We start from the raw sequence: 25363 nt of genomic DNA, 5'->3' as shown, positions 1-25363 counted from the left end.
CCCGGCGCGGCGCGGCGGGACCGGGGCGTGCGTGGGGCTATGGCGAGCGCGGCTCGGGAGCTCCGGCTGATGCCGGGCCTGCTGCCGCTCCTCTGCGCGCTGCTGCTGCCGCCGCTGCCCTCGCTGCAGAGCCCGGCCCGCAGCCCCCACATCAAGAAAGCGGAGGCGGCGGCGGCGGCGCCCGGCGAGGCGCTGCGGTACCTGCACTCGGCCGAGCTGGGTGAGGCGCTGCGGGCGCTGGCGGCCGCGGCCCCCCGAGGAGCCTCCCGGCGGCGCTGCCCTGCCCGGGCGGCCGCAGGTGAAGCTGGTGGGGAACATGCACGGGGACGAGCCGCTGGCACGGCCGCTGCTGCTCCGCCTGGCCTGGGAGCTGGTGCGGGGCTGGGCCGGCGGCGACGAGCGCATCGTCCGCCTGCTCCACACCACCGACCTGTACCTGCGGCCCAGCCTCAACCCCGACGGCTTCGAGCGCGCCCAAGAAGGCCACTGCGGCGGCGGCGCCGAGGGCGGCCGGGAGAACAGCCACGGCCGCGACCTCAACCGCAGCTTCCCCGACCAGTTCGGAGACGCCGAGCCCAACCTGGAGCCCGTGCCTGAGGTGCAAGCGCTCATCGACTGGATGCGCCGCAACAGGTGAGTGCTGCCCGGTCCCCCCTGCCCGGCGCGCCGCTCCGGGGAGCGGAGACCCTTGGCTTCGCTCCCCGGGGGTGTCAGCCAGCTTCCAACCCTTCCCGGTGTTTCCCGGCAGGGCCTGCGGGAAAGGAGAAGTAATTTCCCCACCTGTTTATCCCCAGCCTGCCTCCCTGCGTCGGCTCTTCATCGCAGCCGGGGCCCCCCTGCGCTGGGGAGAGCATTTGGCGGCCGCAGGTTTTGTGCACCTGCCAAGGAGCTGCACTAAGCCCCGCAGGGCACAGCTTGTGCCCTGTACCCGCCCACATGTTCTGGCCTCCATGGCCGTCTGCATGTGTCCCATCTCCCCGAGCTTGTGGCTGGAAACTTCTCTCCTGCTTCACTGTGAACTTGTCCTTGGGTCTTGCTCTTAGGGCCAGTAATGCTTTCTCCACAAGCTGTGGGATGCTGGAAATATTTGGGGTTAAGTATGCAGCTGGTCTGTGTACGACCACGTGAATAAAACTGTGTTGGATAGGCCTTCCCCTCATCTTTTTGTTCCATGGAAAATTCCTTGGATTTAGAAATAATGCTCTATGCAGCAGCATTTCCAAAGACAGGCCCTGTTTCTACAGCCACCTTTCCCATCTGTTCAGTTGAAGCACGTGGGACTGAGCCTCGAGCATCCATGCTGGCCTGTCGGGCTCTCCCCATCCTAAGGGGTAGCACAGTGGGAAGCTGCTGTGCCTGGAGTGGGGGCAGCCCAGGAGGGGAGATGGTGCCTTCAAAGCCCAGCTCTGATGTGGGGGTCTGGGGCAGCCCCAGAAAGTGCAGTGGCCAGGCTGGGCATTGATTCTTCATTTACCACGTGTTCTTCAGAGAACTGTGTAAGGTCCAGACCACAAAGGTCAGTGCAACCAACCGTGGGAAACTGCAGAGAAAGCAGCAATGCACTGCAGCAAACTGTGGCCCTCTTCCCAGAACAGGGATAGGAAGAGATGGAGAGGGGGTTACTGGTGGCCACAGTGCACTCCAGGGCTGTTGGTTGACTCCAACCAATGCACACAACCTTCAGCATCGTATAATGTTTGCTCACGTTTAGGAAACAAAATTTACATTAACAAATGATCGTTATTAAAACTTGGTGGATGGCAGTGCCCATGGCGATGGTGCTCCAGAGGAATTTCAGGAACTTCACCAGTAACTGCTTGTCTTAACAATCCTTTAGGACAGCTCTGGTGCAGCACTTTGCACTAAAATCCCTCCAGAGTTGGTTCAGCTCAAGATTAGTTACGAGGGAAACTCATGTGCTTTCTTTATATAATTTTGAAAACACCTTGAGCTTTTTATTTTATCTTTTTCTCTTAGTACCTGAGGTGGGATTTGCTATCAGCCAGGGTGAAACAGGAAGAACGTGGTGCTTTGTGCGTCCCTCTGCCTGGCAGCACCAGTTAATACTGGTGTAATTGTTAGACTAACATAACTGCTGATAGAAAAATGAATGGGTAAACAGAACTGTTTGATTAAAAAGGGAGATAGTGGGTGTAATGCAATTTACGTGCGCTATTTTAAGCAAGGTAAAGGTATTGGTCACATTACCTCTGCTTGGAAACCAAATCCCATTTGAGCAAATGCACAGGAGAGCTCTTTTCCCCCCTCAGTGCTGTGTTTGGTGGGAAGAGGAAGAACAGAGACAATTACCTTTGGGGTTCGTTTAAGTGCTTGTGCTGCCTGTGATCAAACTGAAAGGGGATATGGGGCATGCCCTGCTGTATTTTCTGCCTTCGGATTTTAACAGCTCTGTCTCACATCCAGATTTTATTTGTGAGTTGATTCTGTTGCACGTACCAGGTGTACTCATCTCGATGAAGAGCTGTGCACTGCTTGTGTGTCACTGAGTTTGGGGGTTGCTCTTAGACTGCAGAAAAAAACTTGTTCCATCTCCAGAAATGCCAGATGTCAGTTTGGGGAGCTACTCAGCCAGCACTGAGAGTTGGGTTATTGCAAAAATCTGCAGATTTCCCCACTGTGCTCCCACTTGGACGCTGTTCAGTCCCTGTGACAATGCTGCTGGCTGTGTTGGAGGCTGGAACACGTCTCCCACGATAGGGTTTCATGTCCAACAGTAGCTGACTCAGTGTCAGACAGGTGCGTGTCTGTTAACTTAGCCTTGGTGTAGCTGCAGCTCCAGGTGTGCTCCCTGCACAGGGCTGATGGAGCAGGGTCCAGTTGATTCCACGTCCAGTGTGTGCATTTTGCCTCATTAATCCCAAATAGAGTTTGGAGGCTCCTGAGAGCGTGGTTTGGGTGGGAAAGCAGCAGAATAACTGGTTGGGTTGCTGTAGCAAACTTCCTGTTGAAATGTTTCCAGTATGACTTTTTCTCCCTTTCCTTCCCAACCCCAGGTTTCTGCTCTCTGGCAATCTCCATGGTGGCTCCGTGGTGGCAAGCTACCCCTACGATGACTCTCCCACGCACAGGCCCACAGGAGTCTACAGTAAATCAGCTGATGATGAGGTCTTCAGATATTTGGCAAAAGCTTATGCGTCACATCACCCCATCATGAGAACTGGCAAACCCAACTGCCCTGGAGAGGAGGGAGAGACCTTCCCAGATGGCATCACGAATGGTGCCCAGTGGTACGATGTAGAAGGTAAGCTGTGCTCACCTGAGACTGGTGGTGTTTGTCATAGAGGAAGGGGCTGTGGGTTAAGTGATATTTTTAGCTTTGAATGTCTTCTAGCAGCTTGAAATGAAGAGAGAACATCATGGGAACACCAGCTGATGAGTAACAGCTTGGGAGATGTTTGTAGGGAAGAGATCCCAGCAAAATGGAGGATTCTTCCTGACCCCCTTACGTGGTGGAGAATTGTCCTGCACGTGGGAGGCTTCATTTGCCAAATGAACTCTTGTAGGTCTCTTGATGGTGGCTAAATTTTGATACAGGAAAGAGGAAATTATTGTTAAAGGTATTAAACCAATGCCAGTGTTCTGTGAGAAGTCTTTTAACCTCTGAATTTGTAGTTTTGTGATTATAGAATAGCCTGCTGTAAAAGTATGTGAAATTTAGATATGTGGTCTGAGCTAACCAAGGAGTTCTTGCTGGAAGTGGGGTTGGCAGCTTTTCCATGGACTACTCTACTCTTAGACCCGTGTGGAGGGTGACAGCCTGCATGACCTGTTCTCATCCACCAGTGTGGGAGATCTAGAAGGCATCTGAATTTTGGCCTGCTGGAGCCTCTAGGACAGCTCCTGATCCCTCCATTAGGCAGCTGCATATAGAAGTGAGCTGAAAAGGAGATTACCTCCTGGTGCCACCACTCTACCTGTGCAGGTGGAGGTTACTAGCCTGGCTCAGCCACTCAGTGGGTTGCTCTGTGTGTGTTGGTTTGGTTGAAAATTTAAATAATAATTTATGTGATGAGAAGCTCTCATGGAAAAGAGAGCTCCCAAGTTACCCCATTGCTGTGCCCCCTTGGCAGATGTTGTACAGCCACGGCCTCACCAGACAGGGCAGGAACTTCTGTGGTGAGAACACAACAAAAAAGTTGCAGAAATGGTCTCAAGAAGTTGTGTTGCTTCGCTGCTCTGCCTTCCCTTGCGCTGTGGCTGAGGGATAATGGCAGAAGTGCTGAGCAAGCAGTGACAGCCAATGTTGTTTATCCTTCAGAGCTTACAGCTTAACAATTTCTAGTAAGACAGTGTCTTTCTGCAACATGGGCTTTGCAGCAGAGTCCTGTGTTAATCCTGCATCCAGCTTGCTTGGGAAGGCTGGAGAGGGGTCCATTATAGGGCCTGAACACATCATCTCTGAGCTGGAAGAGGAAGGCTGGGTTTTTAGCTGTGTCTGAATCATTCCCCTGGATTTCACTGGGCAAATAAGGTGTTGTGCTCAAATAAGATGCGGTTTGATCTCTTTCTCTACCAGCTGTTGCTGAGCACACCAGCCCTCGTGTTTGCTGGCTCAAGGTTCATTCTGCTGCTGTGAGATGTCCTGCAGGAGGAAAGTTTGTGTAATCTGGTGACTTGGCTTGTGAGGGAACAGGATATCCTGGATGATCTGTGCTGCCTTGTTGTGGTGGCTGTTGTTATCGGCCAACACTTCAGTTGGGAGGTTTAACTGCAGCTCTAAGGTCTTCTGTCCTTGTAATGAAGTGGGTTGGGTGTGATCTGAGGGGAAAGTTATTCCAGAGCTTTGGGTCTGTGCTATCCTGACCCCAGAGAGCAGCATTTTACACTGCAGGGATGACTTTTTCATCCTCCTGGTTGGTGGCTGTGGCACTGGTGTGTGAACCTTCCAGGCTGCCTTTGCTCTACCAGCAGGACAAAGAAATGGCAGCATTTTCCTTTCAGAGGAAATAAAAGGTGTGAACTGCAGACCAGATTGCTCTGTGCTGCCATCACTGTGGTTTGTGTTTATCCAATAGCCTCCAGCACCCAGTCTCTGCAGAAATGAACCCTTTCTCTGTGACAGGCCACAATCTCGGGCTCAGCACGGATGGCTGTAGGCAACTCAGGGGCAGAGATTGCAGGGAGGATGCACTGATGTGGACTCGTAGAGTGGAGCATTGCTGAGGGTGACGGCATCCTTTGGAGCAGCTCCCCCAGAGCCAGGGAATTTGTGTAAAATGATCACAGGTGAACTGACCAGTACCACACGTGTAGTTTGATGTTGTGTCGATTCACCCCTTCGGGGTTGCAGCTTTTAACATTTATTTTTAGTAGTGGATGAACAGCAGGCAGAGGGGAGTCAGTTGTAAGTGGTGTGACAGAAGCAGCAAAACCATCGGAGAGGCTGTTTTGAGTCATCCGACTTGCTCAGCTCTGTGCCAGGGACTGCGGAGGCTCGTGCTTGGATCAGGAGGCCTTTCCCAGTGATTGCAGAATTGAAATGTGTGGTGAAATGAGGCTGGGGAAATCCCAGTCCCTGAGCTGAGCTCTAGAGGTAGATAACCAGAGCTCACGGTTCTGTGAGCGGTGCGGGGCACGTGCTCGAGGCCTCCAGATCAGGCTGTGCCAGCAGAGACTCCCGCAGGCTCCAAGTGAACTAAAGCCAGTAAAAACAAAGAAATGAGAACATAGTGTTTCAACAGGTGGAAATTTTCCTGCCACATTTTATCATGTGAAATCAAACATGCTGGAGAGCAAACTGCCATGGGATTCGTTGTCCTGGAGTTACCAGTTCAATTTTATGCTGGTGCCAGACTCCATTAGCTTCCATTTGAGTTTGCAAACAGCCTCTTACATGTGTCAGATTGAGGTGGCAAGTACAAACCATGAGAGTAATTGCTAAGGTCAAGTGTGCACAAAGATGGATCTCTGCCAGACAGCTGAATTTGGCTCCTGCATTCCAGCTGCTGTAGATAAGCATGTTGGTGACTGGGATGCTTTTTAGAGGCTATCTCTGGTGTGCATGCTCTTTCTCTTCCTTTTTAGCCTTTGGGGGTTTTAACTACCAAGTGGCTGGTTCAGATCAAGGGAGTACATGCAAAGTTGGGCTGGGGTACAGAGAGCAGTTGAGAAACCGCTCTCGTCTTATCTGTGGGCAGGATGTGCTTTGACTTTGTGTTGTTAAGATCCTCTAGATCAAAAACTAAATTCAGCATGAGCATGTTTTGTGGGCAGCCTTGGAAAATTTGTTTTACATGCAGTCCCTTCCTAAAAGTTATTTTCTTGCTAGCTTTACTCTCTGATGTCCAAGTGTTTGAGATGTTTCTGGTGTCTACTGGGAGGCACTTCTCAGGTTGAAAGTGGATTTAGGTTACCTTTGTGCTTACTGGGTTGTTTTGTCTGTGGTTCCCAGCCACACTGAGCTTCCAACCAGCTCTTAGTGGCATCCAGCTCAGAGCAGTTAAAATGAGTGCTGAGAACAGTGTGGCATCACTGTGGTGGCTTCTTTCCTGGGCATGGCAGAAGGCACTTCCACAGAGTGAGCTCTCGTAGAAGCTCTCAGCCATGTCTTTCTGGGGATATGCACAATTTGCTGCACTTATGTGCTTGTATTTTCATAAAAGTCTTGCTGCAGTTCTTTTTCTTCTTGAGAGCAGTATTGGCTTGGTGGTTTGAGTGTCTAAGGCCTCTTTTCACATCTATCATGAACTGCTTGGCAGTGCTGTGCTGGTGCAGCCTTTGGGAGGGCTCTGCCCTTCTCTTTGAAGAGAAGGCTGGGCTACCCTGGGCCATGCAGCTGCTACAGTTGGAGGCCCAAACCTCACCTCCTCTGAGTTTAATGGTTTCAGACTAATGGACCAGAACATTCCTCTGCTTGCTTGGTGCTGCTGCTGGTGCTCACTCAGTCCCGTGCTATGAGACAATCAGTTCTGAGCAGAGTCAGCAACTTGAGCTGTGTATTGAGTCATGTCTCCAGCTTGCTTGGTGCCATCTGCTCCCTCTGCAGAGCAGACGTGACCGTTTTTCTGCTTTAACTTAGCTGCAGGTTCCTTATCTGCTGATGTCTGCTCCAGTGAGAGCTGGAATTAGTTTGCTGCATAGTGCAGTTTGAAAATAGAGTCCTTCTTGGCTGGCCTGGCAGGCTTCTCCTGGCACGTGGAGTATTTATGGTATCTGGATCCTCAGGCTTGACTCTGGAGAGCTGCATTCTCCTGGTTTGAGTTTGGCAGGGAGCAGAGGCCCCCCTGTCAGTGTGAGCTCTGCAGTGTTTGTGCTGCAGGAGGTCTGGTATCCCTGCCTGAAGTGCAGTCCTGATGCTCAGGGAGTGGGTCAGAGCAGGAGAGAGGTTTCTTCTGAGCACTTTTGTGACCTACTGCCAGTCAGGGGCTGACTTGCAGTGACACTAAGCTGCTCACTGACAAAAAGGGGAATGGTGCCTCATGGGGAGGCTGAAGCTTTTCACAGTGCAGGCTAACGACACCCCATGATTAAAATGCTGAAGTAAATCCAACAGGTTATCCCAGATATTACCCAAACAGAGTAGAAGCACTGTAGTCTGGCAGTTTTCTACCTCAGGTGTGTATTTTCTCCTCTGCTCCATGACTGTAGCACCCTGCTAATGGCAGGCTGAGTACAGGTCTCTCTTTACCCTCTGGGTCTCTGCACAGCCACGGGAGGCTGTGCAGATGGTATGTGGGAAAATATGTAGCTCCACAGGCTGTAAAAATAACTGTCCTGCTCTGCAAAAGAGCCATGTGAAGGCCAAATATGTGCAGTGGATACAATCCAAATTTTCAAGAATGCAGTGGACTACTTTCTCCAAGAGACAGTTTTACCAGAATTGGTGTAGCAAGCTCTAATTTAGTCTGTTGCTGCTCTATTATGGGTGAGCATCTGTCCTAAATTTGCTTGAATGGCAGATGAAGCACTAAATATGTTTCATAATGGCCCTGGTTTACGTATGGATGTTTTCAAATGCATTAACGTCCTGCTAGGAGCAGATGGTTATGGGCTGGCAGATCGTTTTGCTCGGCGTGGTGTTTACTGGCGAGAGAGCAGCCTGCTGTGCATGCCTGTTCTGAGCCTGGTAACAGGAGCTGAATGAAGCTGGGGGTGGATCAGACTCACAGGCCTTGTTTCTCTAACCCCCTGAACGGAGTTTGAGAGTTGGAAAGTCCTCCAACACTTTGTGGCCCCCTTTTGCTGGACAGAAAAGTCTCTTTCCTGTTTTGATGTCAGCCCGTGCACAGGCTGCAGTGCTCTCCTTCTGGCTGCAAGTGACATTTGATTTGTTTCAGTGGAAGCTCCGTGTTCCCTTAGCAGCACATTCCCAGGAGACCTGAGAGGAACTGGGACATCTTTGTTGTGATACCATCCCTCACATCTTCCCAGGGGCCAGTTCTAAATCCTACTTTACGCTGTCAGTCCATCCCTGCTTTACCCAGCTGCAGTGGGGCTGTTGAATTCAGGGCAGTGGTCCCTGACCTTTTGGGCCACCACCTCTGTTAGAAGCCTCCTCTGCTTGGTCAAGTGCTGCTGTTTTCCCCCTGTTGCTGACCATGCATTAACACAGCCCCTGCCAATGCCAGGGAGTGCGTTTGCATCAGGGTATTGATCCATTCTGGCTGGTTAATTGGCCACTGCCACAGAGGGTCCCTCACTTCAAGGGGCTTGTGAATGATTAGGAAACCGCTCAAGTTAAATGAGCTCTATTGGCACAGCACTAATGCAGCACTTCAGTGGGCCAAGCAAAGGATGGGTGCACAAAATTTGCATTTCTTACAGACCGTTTTGCTGGGGCTTTGTAGTCTGGTGCCGTGATATCTGCCACAGCTCTCTGCTTTTCTTGTCTTGGACTTGGCATCTGCCTCCTGTGGAGAAAATGCATTGCTGTTCTCTGAGAGATGGACTTCTGAGAGTCAGTTCAACTCCCTCAGCTCATCCAGAGGAAATTCTGGGCCCCTGCATCCAGGTGACCCTGGTGGGAGTCGTTCTGTTGGTGTGGAGGTCTCAGGGCTCTTGTTGCAGGCGCTGCTGTACAGGTTGGGATGGAGCTGTCTAGGAAGTGGTGGCCAAGGCTGTGACACACAAGTCTGCCTGTGTTATAACTAAATAAGGTTGTGGGAGCCAGAAGACATTGTCAGCACACAAAAAACATAGCATGGTGTGTCTTCCTTACTGACACAACTGCCTGATTGGGTGGTGGGAGCAATCCTTTCATGTGGTCATCTGGCTATTGTCATGTGGGGTTTAGCAGGGTGATTCTGAAACCTCTTTCACAGACATGTGGGTGTTTTGGAATGTCCTTTTTACTCTTGAAAGTTCCCAGTAGTGTTTAGAGGGCTGAGCATTTGCAGTCTTCGTCAGCACGCTCAAGTCTGGGCTCCAGATCATGAGTGTTGATACCTGCAGTAATCAAGTCCTGCAGGATTCAGTCCTGTTTGAGGAACAGCTTTGCTTGCTGAGCGTTGGATATAAACTTCAGTGAATGGGGTCAGGACACTTGCTGGGACAAGGGGACCTTTTTGATTCATAGCAGTGCCTGTGGTTTCTCTGAAGGGCAAAAACAGTAAAATGAACTTAATACTGGGAAACAGCTCTGTGCACTCCTGTTTCCTGGTGCTCACCGAGGTTGGGCTGGTTTAGCACTAAGCTAACAAACTCTCCAGGTGTTGCAACATCCTTAAATTGATTTGAAACTGCTGCCTTACAGAGGAAGCGTGGGAGGAGGCTGGTGACTTGGCCAAGAACAAGTTTCTCAGACTTTCCCAGGTGGACCTTTCTCAGGTATAGACCTTTGGATAAGGAGTTGGAAGAAAAGAGCAGCTGAGGAAGTAGAGAAGGGGAAGCATTGTTCTCATCCTGTCCAGAGTTTTGCTAAGAGGCTTTTGGGAGAACAATTGTGTGTTCCTTGAAACTGATTCCAGTGTGCAGATTTGAGCTGCCAACTCCCAAGTTGATAGTCTGGTGTTCTTTTGGATCAAAGGCCTCAAAGTCATTTTGAGTGAAGTAACCTCTCTTGCAGGCAGACCTCACAAATCTGAGGTAGCTTGGAATGCACAGGGAAGGAGTTGGCTGCTGGAATGTTCAGAGTCTGGTGTACCTGCCCTGGCACACTGGGTTTGTTGTGTCTGCAATGTAAAATGAACCTGTATGAATTCCCAAGAGCTGTGCTGAGAGAGTTCAGCTGATGGAGCTGTGAGACAAAGGGACTGTTACTTTGAGCTGGCTGTGACTGATCTGAATGGCCCAATGTTCCAATTACAGCACAGGCTGTCATCATAATCTGACCTGACTTTTCTCCTTAGGCTGCTCACTCTGGAGCTGGGGCAGCATCCTGGGGAGATGCCATGTGGGGCTGAAGGACAAGGAGAAGTAGCATCCCATGGTGGGATGTGTGTGCATTGCTCTTGGAACGTCTTTGCCTCCTTTTCTCAGGTGGGATGCAGGATTACAACTACGTGTGGGCCAACTGCTTTGAGATCACATTGGAGCTGTCCTGCTGCAAATACCCACCAACTTCTGAGCTTCCAAAGGAGTGGGAGAACAACCGGGAATCTCTCCTGGCTTTCATTGAGAAGGTAGTGAGGGCTGGGCTGGGTGTGGGTGTGGCAGCTGTGAAACCTGTGTGTGTCCATGGTGGGCTGGGAGCACCGTGTTCAGGTGCCCTCCTGGCTTTGTTTGCTGTGTGAGGTAACACAGATGCTGCAGCTGCTGTTTGGAGGTGGGTGGCTACAAAGCTGCTGTGTTTCTCTGTGGTTCTGCCACAGCTCCCACATGCCCCGTGACAGAGCTCTGCTGAGAGGAGCCTTGTGGGGTGCAGTGTTAGAGGGACTGATTGGTGCAGATCTGCCTAAGTCATGCAGAGACATTGCTGCCTGAGGATACAGTTCCCCTGATGTTGCCTGCCTTCAGCCAGGCCCTTACTTTTTTTCCCTCAGGTCCACATTGGCGTGAAGGGCTTTGTGAGGGATGCAATCACAGGAGCTGGCCTGGACAATGCGACCATTGCCGTTGCTGGTATCGCTCATAACATCACAGCAGGGAAATTTGGTGATTTCCACCGGCTGCTGGTGCCTGGGACCTACAACGTGACGGCTTTTGTGATGGGGTAATGTCTCTGTGGCAGCTTGTGCCCACACTGCCAACTGCTCCTGTTCCTTCTCTTGATTCCCCCCCGTTGAAAACACCTTGTGTATTTAAGGGGCTTGGCTAGAAGCTGCAGCAGTAAATGGTTCCAGCTCAGAGCTGCAGCTGTATTTGCACCCCTCAGGGTGCTGTTGAGTGCACAGAATTTCTGTCAACTGCTGTTTGACTGCTTGTATCAAATTGCATCCTTTGTGCAAAGGAAGGAAGTGGAATAGGGTCACCCCAACAGGAGTTTGTGTTGTCCCAAGCCTGCGTGTGAATGTGTGACTTGCCCCATGGCCAGTTCTGTGATACACCTGAGGCTTCTTCCCTGCTGATCCATGCAAGGACAGCAGTGGAGCTGGGTTTGGTGGCAGTGGGATGAGTCCCATCAGCTCGGTCCCTGTGAATCTCAGTCATTAATGTCCCAGTGCGTTCGGGCTGGGGGGAGTAGTCTGGAGTGATGGAGGGACTGCAGGGAATTTTGTCTTCTGTTCTGCAGAGCCTTCTTGCTGAAGCCAGTTGTTTTTTCCACAGTTACTCACCAGTGACCAAAGAGAACATCGAGGTGAAGGAGGGAGATGCAACAGAAGTGAACTTCTCCTTGCAGCCGACTGTGATGCCACCAACTCCTAATGTCACACAGCTCACGGCAGCGCCTTCCCCTGTCACTGCCATCACCCCCACCTCTGTGCAGGCTGAGGCCCCAAATCCAACCTCTGTCCATCAACCCATCCAACCCATGGACTTCCGCCACCACCACTTCTCGGACATGGAGATCTTCCTGCGGCGCTACGCTAACGAGTATCCCAACATCACCCGCCTCTACTCCGTGGGCAAGTCTGTGGAGCTGCGGGAGCTCTACGTCATGGAGATCTCTGACAACCCTGGTGTCCACGAAGCAGGTGATGTGGGAAATCCATTTTAGTGAGGCACAAATGCAGCTGACAGACCCTTTACACTGGGAGAGGCAGAGCAAAAAGGAGTGTAGAGCTTGCTCCTCTCTTGAGAGACTGAGCTGCTCCTTGTATCTTTTATAGAAAGTGCAAGTGCAGTGGGTGGCACTGTGTTAAAGAGCATTGCTGGGGACATCTGTGCTGGTCATGGAGCTCTAGGGAAGAAGGGCCAAGAAAGTTCTTTGAGACATTGTTGTTTTTGGAGTTGGGGGAGCAGAAGTGTGAGTTTTAGGTAAATGCCCTCCAGCAAAGCCTGGAAGGGCAATGCTCAGGGGGTGGTGAGGTGTCTCCAGGCTGTAACATAGTGGTTATAATTTGTCTCTGTGGTGTGACCCTGTGTCTGCAGGCGAGCCAGAGTTCAAGTACATCGGTAACATGCACGGGAATGAAGTTGTGGGGCGAGAGCTTCTCCTGAACCTCATAGAGTACCTCTGCAAGAACTTCGGCACAGATCCTGAAGTGACTGACTTGGTCCAGAGCACACGGATCCACATCATGCCATCTATGAACCCTGATGGCTATGAGAAATCCCAGGAAGGTACTGCTGTTTGTGCCAATATCTGTGGGGTTTCTAGCTCTCAGGACAAGCCTTTGGGTTCATGGAATCCCTGGGAAATCTGGAAGCCTTGTGGGAGCAGGAGTGCTCTCCACACAGGGAGGCTGGGAAGGGACTTGGTGTGTGCTGTGGGATGAGTGGGTGGACCTTGATTGATGGATGCTGGAAGCTGTTGGGGAGAGCTCTTATACTTCAGCAGTGCTGTGAGCTGCCCCTGTTTGGGTCCCCTTATGGTCTGTGGCTAATCCAGGGCTTATTTTAAAAAAAGACATGTATTTGACACAGCTCTTGCTTGCTGTGCTTTGGTCCACTCTGTCAGTAAGTGCAGTGTGGGAGCCAGGCTGTCTGCAGAGCACTTGTCCAAGGATAACATAGACTTTTATCATGAGGTTAAAACTGGCAAAAACATCCTTCAGGGAAGTCTTAGAACTACGTGGCTCTTGCAGATTGGCAGAACAGAGACTGTCCAGAATCCCCTTCTGGAAGCAGAGCTCTGCTTGGGTTTAACAAAGAACTTGTCTGGCTGGTTTGAGAAGGTGAGCTCTGAGGTTTCTGTGGTCGTGACATCCGGCTGCAGAGATTGTTCATGGTTCAGTGCCTCTGCTCATCTGACTGCCCTGAGAGCCTGAGCAAACACCCACGGGACGGGCCCCCAGGCACTGCTGCACAGAGCAGGCCACTCTCGGGGGAGGGCCTGGGTGCCCCTTTCTGGGTGCAGGGAACCAGCACTGCTGTGCTCTCTGCTCTCTTCACTAACTGATACTTTTGTAAACTCTGTAATAAAAGGTTGAAACTTCTTCACAGGGCGTGAGCTTGAACTTGTGTTTCATTTTCAGGAGACGAAGGAGGTACTGTTGGCAGAAACAACAGCAACAACTATGACCTGAACAGGAACTTCCCAGATCAGTTTGTCCATGTAACAGACCCTCCACAGCCAGAAACTCGTGCTGTCATGGCCTGGCTAAAGTCTTACCCGTTTGTGCTCTCAGCAAACCTGCACGGAGGTACCACATCCAAACCAAGCTCCTTCCTCTGTGCTGGGCTTTGTGAGATGGGAGTTTGCAGGGATGTCTCCACAGTGTCCTAGGTGTGCACTGAGGAGCTCTTGTGCTGCAAGATGGAGCAGAAACTGGACACAGAGGGTGAAAACCGTGTCCCCAAATGTGTTTGTAGGGAGTTGAGGCGGCTGCTGGGAAGATCCCAACCAGTTCTCTGAAGGGGAGCATCTGGGAGATGGGGATGGACTCCCTTGTCAGCAGATGGTCTGGGAATGGGATACAGAGCTGTGGCTGTTAAAGGCTTCACAGCATTTATAGAGTGAATGCAATCCTGAGGGTTCCCTGCCTTGAGTGGCATGGTAGAACTAAGAAATTTGCAGTAACTTAATTCTCCTTTTGGAGTGTTCTAAATTAAGTCTCTGTGTATTACAGCTTACTCCCTAGACAGTTTGTCTGCTGGCTTGTAGCTGTGGTAACTTGCAGGTGGATGCTTTGTTGCCAGCATGTTTGGTTTGTAGTGCAGAAGTCTGGTGTGTGGGTGTGAGGGGGCTGGCAGGTCTCCAGCTGCAGTGGTGTCTGGGGTTTCACGGTGCTATTAGTACAGCTTCCTTGGGGAAACCTTCAGCAGTAAACTCCAGAAGGCTGAAAAACTGCATCATTTGTGTCAAAAGCACCATGCATATTCTAGGAAATTCCTCCCCTTGCTTCCTCTTCTCTGTGAAAGCAATTATTATGAGGTTGTGCTCAGCCCTCCTTCATGTAAGAGCCAAAGCTTTGATGTTGTTGTGGCTTTGGTTCTCCTTCCCAACGAGGTGTGGTGTTATCTCTTCCTGTGCTTCTGTGTCTGCTATCCACTGAGCTTAATGCTTTGTTTAATGCCAAGTCTTGAGAAACAGAAGACTTGGCACTTGCTGGGGAAAAATTTCCCCTGTTATGCTGAGGGATGACTGGGAAAGCACACAAGTATGAGCCACAGCTTGTTTTGCCTGCAGGTTCTCTGGTGGTTAATTACCCCTTCGATGACGATGAACAAGGAATAGCCATATACAGTAAATCCCCAGATGATGCTGTGTTCCAGAAGCTGGCACTTGCCTACTCCAAGGTAAAGCTCTAACAGGAAAATGGGTACATCCTGCTGGCTTGACTCCTGGGAAACTCCTCTTCAGCTTCCAGGGAACCTCCTGAGCAGCTGGTAGAGGTGGTTGCAGGCTCTGTGGGTGAGCCCCTGCTGTTGCAGGGGCAGCAGAAGGGTCCTACTGGAGGGTCCCATTCCATGAGTGATGCCCAGCATGCTCTGTCTGCAGGCAGTGAGGGGGGAGGGCTCTGTGCAGGCACTTTTAAGGGTGGTGGAAAATGCTGTTCATGGGCTGGGAGGAGAGCAAGGATATCTCTGGACTGGGGTTGGGTGTGGGAGCAGTCGGTGCTGCAGCGATACAGACACACGTCTGTGGTTGGTAACCCTGAATGTGTGACTAAGGGGAGAACAAGAGTGCCTGTGGCTGTGGAGTGCAGGCTCACCTTCACACGTTGCATCTTGTTTTACAGGAAAATGCAAAGATGTATCAGGGAAGCCCTTGTAAGGATATGTACCCCACTGAGTACTTCCCACATGGCATCACTAACGGGGCTCAGTGGTACAACGTTCCAGGTAAAGGACACCTTAAATCTCCTGTGCTGTTTGTCTTCAAGTTAATGCATGTGCAGCTTAAATGATTTAGTCTGATCAGTCAGGAACTCTGCATCGGTCAGCTCAGATTAATGGGACTCATGTTTCTTTTATAACCTCTTAAATAATGTACCCTGATGAAGTTATTCCTGGGGGAAGGAATTTATAGTGTAGTTTCTCTGGCTATTAGTAAAACTGTTTCATAGAATTTTACAGCACTTTATTAGCATGAAAGGTATTTACAAGAGGGAAGGTTACTTGTCTGCCCCTTTGGCATCCCTTTGAAGCTTGAATCCTGCCCTGTGTAAAAGCTTTTCCCTTCAAGTTTGTACTTCATCTTTCTCTACTATCTGATTTTTTTTTTTTTTTTTTTTTTTGAGCCATGGTACTTCAGAAGTCAAAACTTGTTTTACATTCTTGTTTTAGGTGGGATGCAAGACTGGAATTACTTACATACGAACTGCTTTGAAGTGACCATTGAGCTGGGCTGTGTGAAATACCCAAAAGCTGAGGAGCTGCCCAAGTACTGGGCACAGAACCGGCGGTCACTGCTGCAGTTCATGAAACAGGTGAGGTGCTCTGACCTCAGCTCCTTCTGGGGTTTGCTTTAGACAAACCAGAATGAACAGGGTGATCTGCAAATGCTGCTTCCTGGCCAAACTGGGTACCTGCTCTACAGAAATCACCCCTATCAGAACCTGTCTCAACTACTCTCTCTTCTGAATATACCAAAAATCTATATGGAAATAGCATCCAGAGGATGCAGGTGGGGGCTTTTTATGTACCACTACCTTGGGTTTCCTGAGGCTGGAATGTCTTTTATATTCTGTTCCTGTCTGAGTGGGGCTGGTGCTGCACACCTGGGGTGTGCAAACAAAGGTGTGGAGCAGAGAGCGCCATGCTGACACCCTGAGCCAAACAATTGCTCATTGTACTCATCAGGTGATCTTTGTCCACGCCAGCTGTTGGCCAGTCTAACCTGAACCCTTTTGGATCATCTTGCTCCTCTGGGAATGCTGAAAATGTGAGGGGTGGGAGGCAGAGTGAGGGCTGGCACTCAGCAGAGCTCCTTTGTGCAGGTTCACCAGGGTGTCTGGGGCTTTGTGCTGGATGCTGTGGACAAGAGGGGCATCCTCAATGCCACCATCAGCGTGGCCGACATCAACCACCCAGTGACCACCTACAAGGATGGAGACTTCTGGCGCCTCCTGGTCCCAGGGATGTACAAAATCACAGCGTCTGCCCGAGGGTGAGCAAGCCCCAGCACGAGGAGCAAACAGCTGCATGACTGACTTCCCACTCAGGAATATTCCATCACCTCTGCCTGCCCACAGCACACGTAGGCATGGGCGTTTCTCCTGCCGTCTGGCCTGTGCAGAGATAGCAGCGGGAGGCTACTGTGGTGTCAGACTGCTCACCTGGCACTGGTGTACAATCCCAGTCTTCCCCTGTTAGGAGTGGATAACTTGGTGTCTCTAGGGGAAATTCTTTTCCAGGCAGCTGCCCACAGAAGTGACTTGATCACTTCAATACTGCCAAAATTCTGCGTTAAAGCAGCCTGACCTCTTGTGTTGCCAGTCATGCCCTGCAACACCTGAGCCAAAAGGAGCTCAATGCCATGTTGGGCCCTGAGCTGTTCCCTGTCCTCCTGCCATTCCCATGTCCTTTTGAGCTGTTGTTGCTCCTCATTTCTGTGCTTCTCACTGTGGGCAGGGGAGCAGTAGCACTCCCATGTGGGTGTGTAGTCAGGAACAGGGCTGGCTTGTTGTCCAAGGTTTCACATGCCTGATGTTTTCTTGTACCTTCTTTTCCCTGGGCAGGTATGATCCAGTCACTAAGGTGGTGGAAGTTGACAGCAAAGGTGGGGTGCAGGTCAACTTCACTCTTTCACGGACAGACAGCAAAGTGGAGGAGGGGAAGGTGCTGGTCTTGAACACCCCAGACACCAGCAACCCCAACGAGAAGGAGTTTGAGACCCTGATTAAAGATCTCTCTGCTGAGAATGGTCTGGAGCGGCTCCTGCTCACCTCCTCCAGGGATGTGGCTCCGTACAGATACCGGCCCTACAAGGACCTCTCCGAGTTCCTCCGAGGCCTCTACCTGAACTACCCACACATCACAAATCTCACCAGGTGAAAACAAAGCAGCAGCCTGGGCTAGGGATGTTGTGAAGTTGTTAGCCATGAACACAGTGCAGAGATGGGGAGCTCATCCCTCCCTTCCCTGTGCTCCCTGAGATGGAGGGAGCACCACGTGTAAGGACATGATGGCACGGCAATGGCTGCAGGGCCTCACACGTGCATCCATGTGCTTTTTCCTGACTTAGTTCCCTTGGGATGCTTGGGACTGGCAGTATTCCCAGCACTGATATCCCAGACTTCTGCACATCTCTCTGCTCCATACTGTGTTGTCTGCTTTTTAAATCCTTTCTGACACCCTACTGAAGAGTCCCCAGCAAAAATGACCAGATTTGACTTACACATCTCAGATGGCCTTTTTTCACTGTCTGCCTCCAGATTTTATTTCAGTAGGGCCAAGACACTTTTGTGTGAGCTTGCCCTCGGCCAAGGTCTGTGCCCTGCTGCAGAAGACCAGCTGCTGCCATCCTCTGCTCTCCTTTGTGACCTGTAGCACTTACCCTCTGTCAGCTTTAGAAAGCACAAATCCCTTTGTCCCAGGGCCTCATTTGCTTGTTGTAACCAGGCACAATGTGCTCATGTGCTGTCCCTGCTGGTGCCAAGGCTGCTTTGCTGATCTGTAGCCTCTATTGTCCCTGCAGTTGCATCAGCCCTGAGCCTGTTCCCTGCTTTCCCTGCACTCAGTTTGCCAACTTAATGGCATGGCTGTAGCAACAGCTCCTGCATTACTGGGAACAGGCCTCTTTTGTCCTGCTCTATAAATTAGTTTGATGTCCAGATGTATCCTGCTCTGAAGGAAAAAACAAAACCCACCACTGGCAGCACAGAGGATCCAGCAGTTCCACACTTATTGTCATCTCATAGGCTGTATGGAGATGTATGGAATATTGGATATTCTGTGCATCTGGACCTGGACACACCCTTACCCCGATGCTGGTGTTCAAACTGATGTTCAGAGTGAATTCTGTTCAGTGCTGCTGCAAATCTGCCCCCCTGATGTGGTTGTGTTTCTCTTGCCTTTGCAGCCTTCCGCTGGGGGCTGGCAGCAGTTCCTTTCCACACCGGGATTTCTCCAGGAGGTCAGGCTGGAGTTGCAGCTCTGTTGCTGAGCTGACACTCCCATTTCCCATCTCTTGGCAGTTTGGGTCAGAGCGTTGAGTTCCGTCAGATCTGGTCCCTTGAAATCTCCAACAAGCCCAACGAGTCCGAGCCTGAGGAGCCCAAGATCCGCTTTGTTGCTGGTATTCATGGAAATGCTCCCGTTGGGACAGAGCTGCTCCTGACACTGGCAGAATTCCTTTGCATGAACTACAAGAAGAATGCTGCTGTTACAAAGGTGAGAGGCCAATCAAAAGACCTCCTTGGAGCCTTCCAGCTGTATCCTGAGACGACAGTGCTCACTGGGAGAGACTCCTTTTGCCAAAACTGCCTTGGGGGCTTGCGGTGATTCCGTGTAATGGAATGTGTAATTCTGTGTGTGATCCATGGGACGAGTGGGAACCTCAAACTGCAGTTCTTAGGTTCAGATCCAGGCAAATGAACCCTACTAATTGCACTTTGTGCTGTTTCTCCTTTTGCTCAGCTGATAGACCGGACACGGATTGTGATTGTGCCTTCCCTGAACCCAGACGGACGCGAGATCGCGCAGGAGAGAGGCTGCACCTCGATGATAGGCCAGACCAATGCTCATGGCAGAGATCTGGACACAGATTTCACAAGTAAAGCAGCTGCCCCATGGTTGGGTGGAGTCGTTGGGTTGCAGGGTCTGCCTGTAAAGAAGGCACTGCTCCAGGCAGCACAGCTGCTGGGAAGCTTCCAAAGCTTGGATCCTCTTTACAGACAGCAATTTGCAGTCTCTTATGTGCAAGAAACAAAGCAGAGTTATTTAGGAATCGGAGAGGTCAGATAATACCTGACGTGTTTTTACTCTTAATGGATTTCTTTCATCTCTGGAAAAAATGCCCTCTGTTCATGCTCCCCAGAAACAGTCTCCTTTTTTCATGCTTTTCTGGTTTCCATGTAACTGTATCCATAGCACTGTATCAGCCCACCCTTCCTGAGAAGGAAATGTTCTCTGCCCAAGTTTGGCTGGGATCATCCCAACTCCTTCCTTAAGAAAATGTCAATTCTGTGACATTGTTGTGAGCAAACACACAAAATAGCCTCTGGAACACAAAAGGAAATAGCTTGGGGAAGCTGCATTTAGCTTTGCAGATGAATTCCCCCCATAGATAGTCTGGACTGGGTGCTTTATGCTTTACTTATCAGTCAGGTGCATCTGCTGAGATGAAACAGATGCCTTTTAATACATACAGCAGACCTAATTTCAGACATAAAGGATGTACATCTGACCTCTCAAACACCTCTTAAACTATTCTTAGTTCCCTTTTCTGTTTGTTGTTCTGATTTATAGGCAATTACACCCGGTACTCAGCAGCACGAGAACCTGAGACCAAAGCCATCATGGAGAACTTGATACTGAAGCAGGATTTCAGCCTCTCTGTTGCTCTGGATGGAGGATCTCTGCTTGTCACTTACCCCTATGACAAGCCAACACAGTCAGGTGTGACCAGTTGCCTGGTTCCCCTTGGGCTGTCTCTGCAGAGGTTCATGTGACCACGTGCTGTAAGAGCTTTTTGTGCTCATGGTGTTCTGTAGCCTCCTTTGTGTTCAGCCCTTTGTGTGTGGAGTTGACAGTCTGTAAGTAAAGCTATAAAACCTCACAGGGTTCAGCTAGGGATCAGAACATATACCATTTCTATGCCTACAACAGTATTTCAACCTTTCCTCTGCCAGAGCCAGTATAAAGTCTGCTTTTGATACTGCCCCTCATTGTTAGAGGGAATAGGAATGCTCCTGAAACAATGTGAGTCACCATTTAGTACAGGATCATGGGGTTAAAATGGGAATCTGCCCCTGCAGGGAATGAGAGTTGCATGCTCAAAGTCTCACTTTTCTCATTGCAGTGGAGAACAAAGAAACACTAAAGCATTTGGCATCTCTGTATGCAAACAACCACCCAGTGATGCATTTGGGCCAGCCAGGCTGTCCAAATAAGTCAGGTATGTTGGGTTGAATCCTTTAACCTCCTGTCAGCTCGTGGCAGACTCTGCTGGGCCAGCTCTGGCTGACAGCTGTGTTTTTGCTCTCACAGATGAGAATATTCCTGGTGGAGTGATCCGTGGCTCAGAATGGCACACTCACCTGGGAAGTATGAAGGTACTGCTGCATGGCACAGGGCTTTTCATCTCTGCTAAACAACCAATAAAAAGCGTATTTGTCCTGATGTCTGAGCAAAACTTCCCCACCTCCAGCTGCACTTTGCAAAGATTTCTTTAATACCGCTTTTCTTGTAACTGTGGTTTTGTTCTTTGCAGGATTTCAGCGTGACATTTGGTCATTGTCCTGAGATCACTGTTTATACAGGCTGCTGCTACTTCCCCAGTGCTGGACAGCTTCCTGGCCTGTGGGCAGACCACAGGAAATCTCTCCTTAGCATGCTTGTGGAGGTGAGCTGCAGTCTGAGGAAGGAAATTCTGGCGGGGAATAAAGTGGTGGGGAGGGGGAGAGGAAGAGAAACAGCATGGAGAGTCTTTGTGGTTTTGTTGGTGCTGTGTAATTACAGATGTTCATGATTTAGGCTGTATGAGGAATGGATTGAGCAGAGGCAGCAAGTGACCACGGCAAGTGTTGACACAAGAGTTAAACATCTGTGCTGTGTTGCCTTGCTCTGTTATTTATTGTGAGGGTCAGGGATGGAGAGTGAGCTGTGTTTTAGAGGGAAAATAGGTCCCATTTTAGTTACAGAGGCACCATAAGCTTGGATCTGAACGTAAAGTGCTTGAAATGCTTTATTTCAGGTCCATAAGGGAGTGCACGGCATTGTCCAAGACAAGAGTGGCAGGGCAATTTCTAAAGCTGCCATTGTTCTAAATGAAGGCTGAGGGTCTACCACTAAAGAAGGTGGCTATTTCCACGTGCTCCTGGCTTAATTTCTAAAGCTGCCATTGTTCTAAATGAAGGCTTGAGGGTCTACACTAAAGAAGGTGGCTATTTCCACGTGCTCCTGGCTCCAGGTTTTCACAGCATTGATGCAATAGCCAGTGGGTACCAGCAGAAACATGTCAAGGTACGTGAATGCCCGTGTTGGAGTTATTCCCCCTTTCCCTGTCACATAAAAACTTCCCTGTTTGGGCTCTGCCTGGTTGTGCCTGTGTTTAGCTGCTGATTATGTGCCATCAGGAGCTGTTTTCTGCCTTGACAGAATGGATGGAGAACAACTTCCCAGCACAGCAGGGTTGTTTTCAGAGTACCTTTTCTTTCCATGGCGCTTTTCTTCGACCAGGGCAGGACGGGGCAGATGACAAGTGTCTCTCTTGTCTGGATCCCCAAGCTCTGAGATGATCTAACCTCTCGTGTCTTTCTGCAGGTCTTTGTACGTGATGATGCACCCAGCTCTGTGTTCATAATATTTGACACAGAAAACAGGATTTTTGGACTGCCAAGGGAGCTGGTTATAACTGTTGCAGGTACAGTGATGCTTTTTATCAAAGCTTTGAGCTTTGCTTTCTGTACCAGTTCATGCTGACAGAGATGCTCCACTGAACTGGGAAAGCAGCCTGCAGGCTTAAGCCATCTCCTGCTTTCCCTTCTGAACACACTCTTGTCCTTGCAAACTAGTCCAACAGCCCTTGGTTCTGCTTGGTAGGAGGAAGGGAGGAAGCAGAGTGTTTTGCAGGGATTTGGAGGGTCCAAAATGTACTTTGAGATGTTTGGAATGGGGAAAGCTTGTGTGCATAGCTGGGAGCTAGATCTTGCTTCTTCAAGGCTTTTTTGGGTGGTGTGACACCAGGTAAGCATAAAGAGATTATTTTATTTTGTCAAGGTGGCAGCTGCTGAGGAGGGGTGTGTGGGAGTTTAGACCCAGTGTTCTGTAATGCAGCTTAGTGATAATCTCCTAGATTTCAGGCACAGAAAATGGAGTGTGTCCTGTTCTGGGAGCAGTTCTCCTTTCCTCCATGGCCTAGGAGAAAGGAGCAGGATCACAATGAAGTGAAGGAAGTGGTTGTGACTGTAGGAGGGAGGAGGGATGCTGGCAAGCCTGGGAACCTCTGGCATGGGGGAACATGGCATTAACTTTGGTGTCCTCTCTCTGGCAGGTGCAAGCATGTCTGCCCTGGTGCTCACTGCCTGTATCATCTGGTGTGTGTGCTCCATCAAGTCCAACAGACACAAGGATGGCTTCCACCGCCTCCGGCAGCACCACGACGACTACGAGGACGAAATCCGCATGATGTCCACTGGCTCCAAGAAATCCCTCCTGAGCCACGAATTCCAGGATGAAACAGACACTGAGGAAGAAACACTGTACTCCAGCAAACACTGACACCTCCAGGGCAGGAAAGGAGGTTCCCATGGACCAGACCTGGTGGTGGGGGGCGATCCCTGTGGTTCAGTTTTGAAATGTTAGCTTCAGGATGTGTCCTCCAGAGGGGTGGGTGGCAGCTCCCAACTTCCCTCTGTTTGCTCTGTTCCTGTGTACAGGCACTTAGTGGGTGCTGGAGGCTGTTTCTGAGATAAGGACATGGTTTGTTACATTTTTGGGTCAAGATCTGGAGGTTTATATGATGTGGTTTGAAAGGCAGCTTTAACAGGGTGGCCAGCAGAGCTCTTAGCATTTCCCCAGCATCTCAGCACAGGGAGCAGATGGTGGGGAAGTGCTCCAGGACCTGCATGGAGTCGTGGTCACAACACTCCAGAAAAGGGTGAGAAACCTGTTTTGATTTCATGTTTTCCACTACATGCTTGGGGGAAGCCAAATCCTTCAAGTGGCTCCACATTCTGCAGAGCAGCCCTCAGAAAAAGCCCCAAAAAAAACCCCAAAAAAACCCCTTTGATTCTCAGCTGTTCCCTTGGAGCTTTTCCCACCGTGGGTTGCTGTGGCCTGCTGTGATCTGCACCTCTCATGGTTGTGGAGCACCTCTAACGTGTCACTAGTTTCAGGGAATGACTTGGCATCCTGAAGGCTGGGGGAGATGACATCACTGTTGATGTGAGCTGGAGAAAGTCAGAGCTTCAGTGAACTCTGACAGAGCTCCAGTGCCTGCCAGCTCTGCCATGCTGCTGCTCCTGACTTCTGGGGAGCAAAGAAACTTTATCCCCATCCACCCTGGTTGTGTTTTGTTTGTGTCATAGGCTTGGCTTTGGGGTCTCATGTTCATGTTCCAATAGTTCAGTGTCTGAAAGAGCAGCTGGAAGGTTGTTCTAAGCAAATGGATTCACTAATCTGTAGAAAACTTTTATCAGTTTTGCTCAAATCCACCACTGTTCAGGAGGAAACAGTGGAATCTGACCACTGCTTTATATTTAAGCTTAATGGAGCAGCAGGGAGAGGTCATGGGAGTATCCATGGCCCAACTTTGGTGCTAAATTCTGAAGAAAACTTGCACCATTTGCCACTGTCCACTTAGTACCATTTAATCACTGAGCTCTGGTGATGGCAGGCAGCAAATTTCCTGCTGGCTTGGCTCTGTTCTGCTCCTGCAGCATCCCTGGAGTGTGGAGCAGGAGCTCCACCTGTATGTGTGGCTGCAGCTGTGGTGCAAGGAGTGAGGGAGGGCTGAACTGTGCTGAGGGAGAAGGGAAAAGCAGCCAAATTCTGTTGTGGTAGCACTTGGCAGGAGGTTGGAAAGAGGAGCTGCAGCACACATCCCCAAGGCACATGGGATTTGTGGGGAATAGAAGGGATGTCCAGAAGGAAAGAATGGTTGAAACGCTTGATTTCCAAAGCCTTTATGTAACTCTGATGTTCTGTGCTTTCTGCAGAAGCAGAAGGCTGGGATTAGAATAGGCACTTATTTTCTTGCTGCTCATTTTCTAATTCTTGCCCCACTGACCTGATTTCTGGGCTGCAGAAGCCTTAGGCCTCGAGTTTGCCCTGAGCTGCTCTGTCCTCCAGAGGCCTGGGGATGTTCACTGGTGAAACCTGCATGTGGTATCTATGGTGGGGGGGGGTGGGTTGCACCCAAAAATCTTACGGGGTCTGCTCTGCAGGGCTCTGACCTGGTCTCCTCTGGGGGAACAGCCCCACTGAAGGCTCTTGGGCCATGTCACCTGGGGAAGAAGCTGTTCTTCACCTCTACCTGTGGAAATGCCCTTCCAGAACCACGTGCCTGTGGCTGTGGTGCCATGGTCATCATCTCAGCTGGTTCTGTGCAGGGACAGAGAGAACCCTCAGACACCAGTGTACCTCCTTCCCTGTTCCACAGGACGTTCTATTGCAAGAAACACAAGGTGTGGCTGGGGAGGTGTGCTGGGAACAGGGAGAGGGGCCTGGGCATTCCCTAAGCTCCTGTCCCACATCTGCTGGGAAAGAACTGCTCTGGTTGCCTTGTGCAGGAGCCATGAACATCTCTGTGCCTGTTCCCAGCTCATTGTGCTGAGCAGGGGATGGGGTTTGGTCCCTTTTTGTCCCTTTTCCACGTGTAACAGGCTGTAGGACACCAGCACAAAGTAGCATTAATCCTGCCTCATCTCTGAACTGTTCCTCCTTTAACAACAGACACAGTAGGTTTTATTTAAAGTCGAGTTTGCAAATAGCTCTTAGGGCTCTGTTTGGGCTTCGTTTGCTCTGGCAGCAGGTAATGGACAGAGCTGGCCCTGCTTTGTCCCTGTAGCAATAAGTCCTGTTAGGAACTGGGCCTTTTCCCCAGAGCGCATTTCGGAATTAGCCGGGAGTAGGCGTGTATATTTAAGGTGCGTGGATTTGAGATGTTTTGCAAACGTGTGAGACTTTTCTACACAGCAGGACCAAGGGCGGTGCCTGGCTCTGGCGCCAGATCCGTGCTCGGAGCTTCGCCAGCGCTGGGGCTGTTCCTGGGCACTTCGGGAAGGCAGGAGCGGCTCCCCGTGCCCTCGGTGCG

At 50.5% G+C, this 25363-nt stretch overlaps 2 protein-coding genes across 3 annotated transcripts in view; both read left to right on the top strand.

Annotated features, from left to right (window-relative positions):
• CPD (carboxypeptidase D) lies at positions 1 to 24720 on the top strand. The gene is given in 23 exon segments (XM_008631133.2): positions 1 to 251; positions 253 to 633; positions 3015 to 3262; positions 10438 to 10580; positions 10941 to 11110; positions 11665 to 12032; positions 12430 to 12621; positions 13476 to 13643; positions 14630 to 14739; positions 15183 to 15285; positions 15730 to 15872; positions 16383 to 16552; positions 17124 to 17435; positions 18582 to 18777; positions 19024 to 19159; positions 19855 to 20004; positions 20408 to 20503; positions 20596 to 20660; positions 20819 to 20950; positions 21302 to 21380; positions 21464 to 21570; positions 21871 to 21970; positions 22601 to 24720. Coding segments are annotated over 23 exon segments (4008 nt in total). The 5' UTR covers positions 1 to 39; the 3' UTR covers positions 22828 to 24720.
• Positions 12280 to 25363, top strand: part of GOSR1 (golgi SNAP receptor complex member 1) — a 41657-nt gene continuing 28573 nt past the window's right edge. For both annotated transcript variants that reach the window (XM_017731035.1, XM_017731034.1), the window contains exons 1-3: positions 12280 to 12302; positions 16697 to 16702; positions 17218 to 17223. The gene's annotated coding sequence lies outside the window, so the exon portion shown is untranslated. The remainder of the gene's footprint in view (positions 12303 to 16696; positions 16703 to 17217; positions 17224 to 25363) is intronic.

Source organism: Corvus brachyrhynchos, unplaced genomic scaffold (genome assembly GCF_000691975.1).
Source record: "Corvus brachyrhynchos isolate BGI_N302 unplaced genomic scaffold, ASM69197v1 scaffold283, whole genome shotgun sequence".
In the NCBI taxonomy this organism is placed as follows: Eukaryota; Metazoa; Chordata; class Aves; order Passeriformes; family Corvidae; genus Corvus; species Corvus brachyrhynchos.
The sequence above is the reverse complement of the archived record's forward strand: the minus strand, read 5'-3'. Positions and strand labels throughout refer to the sequence as shown.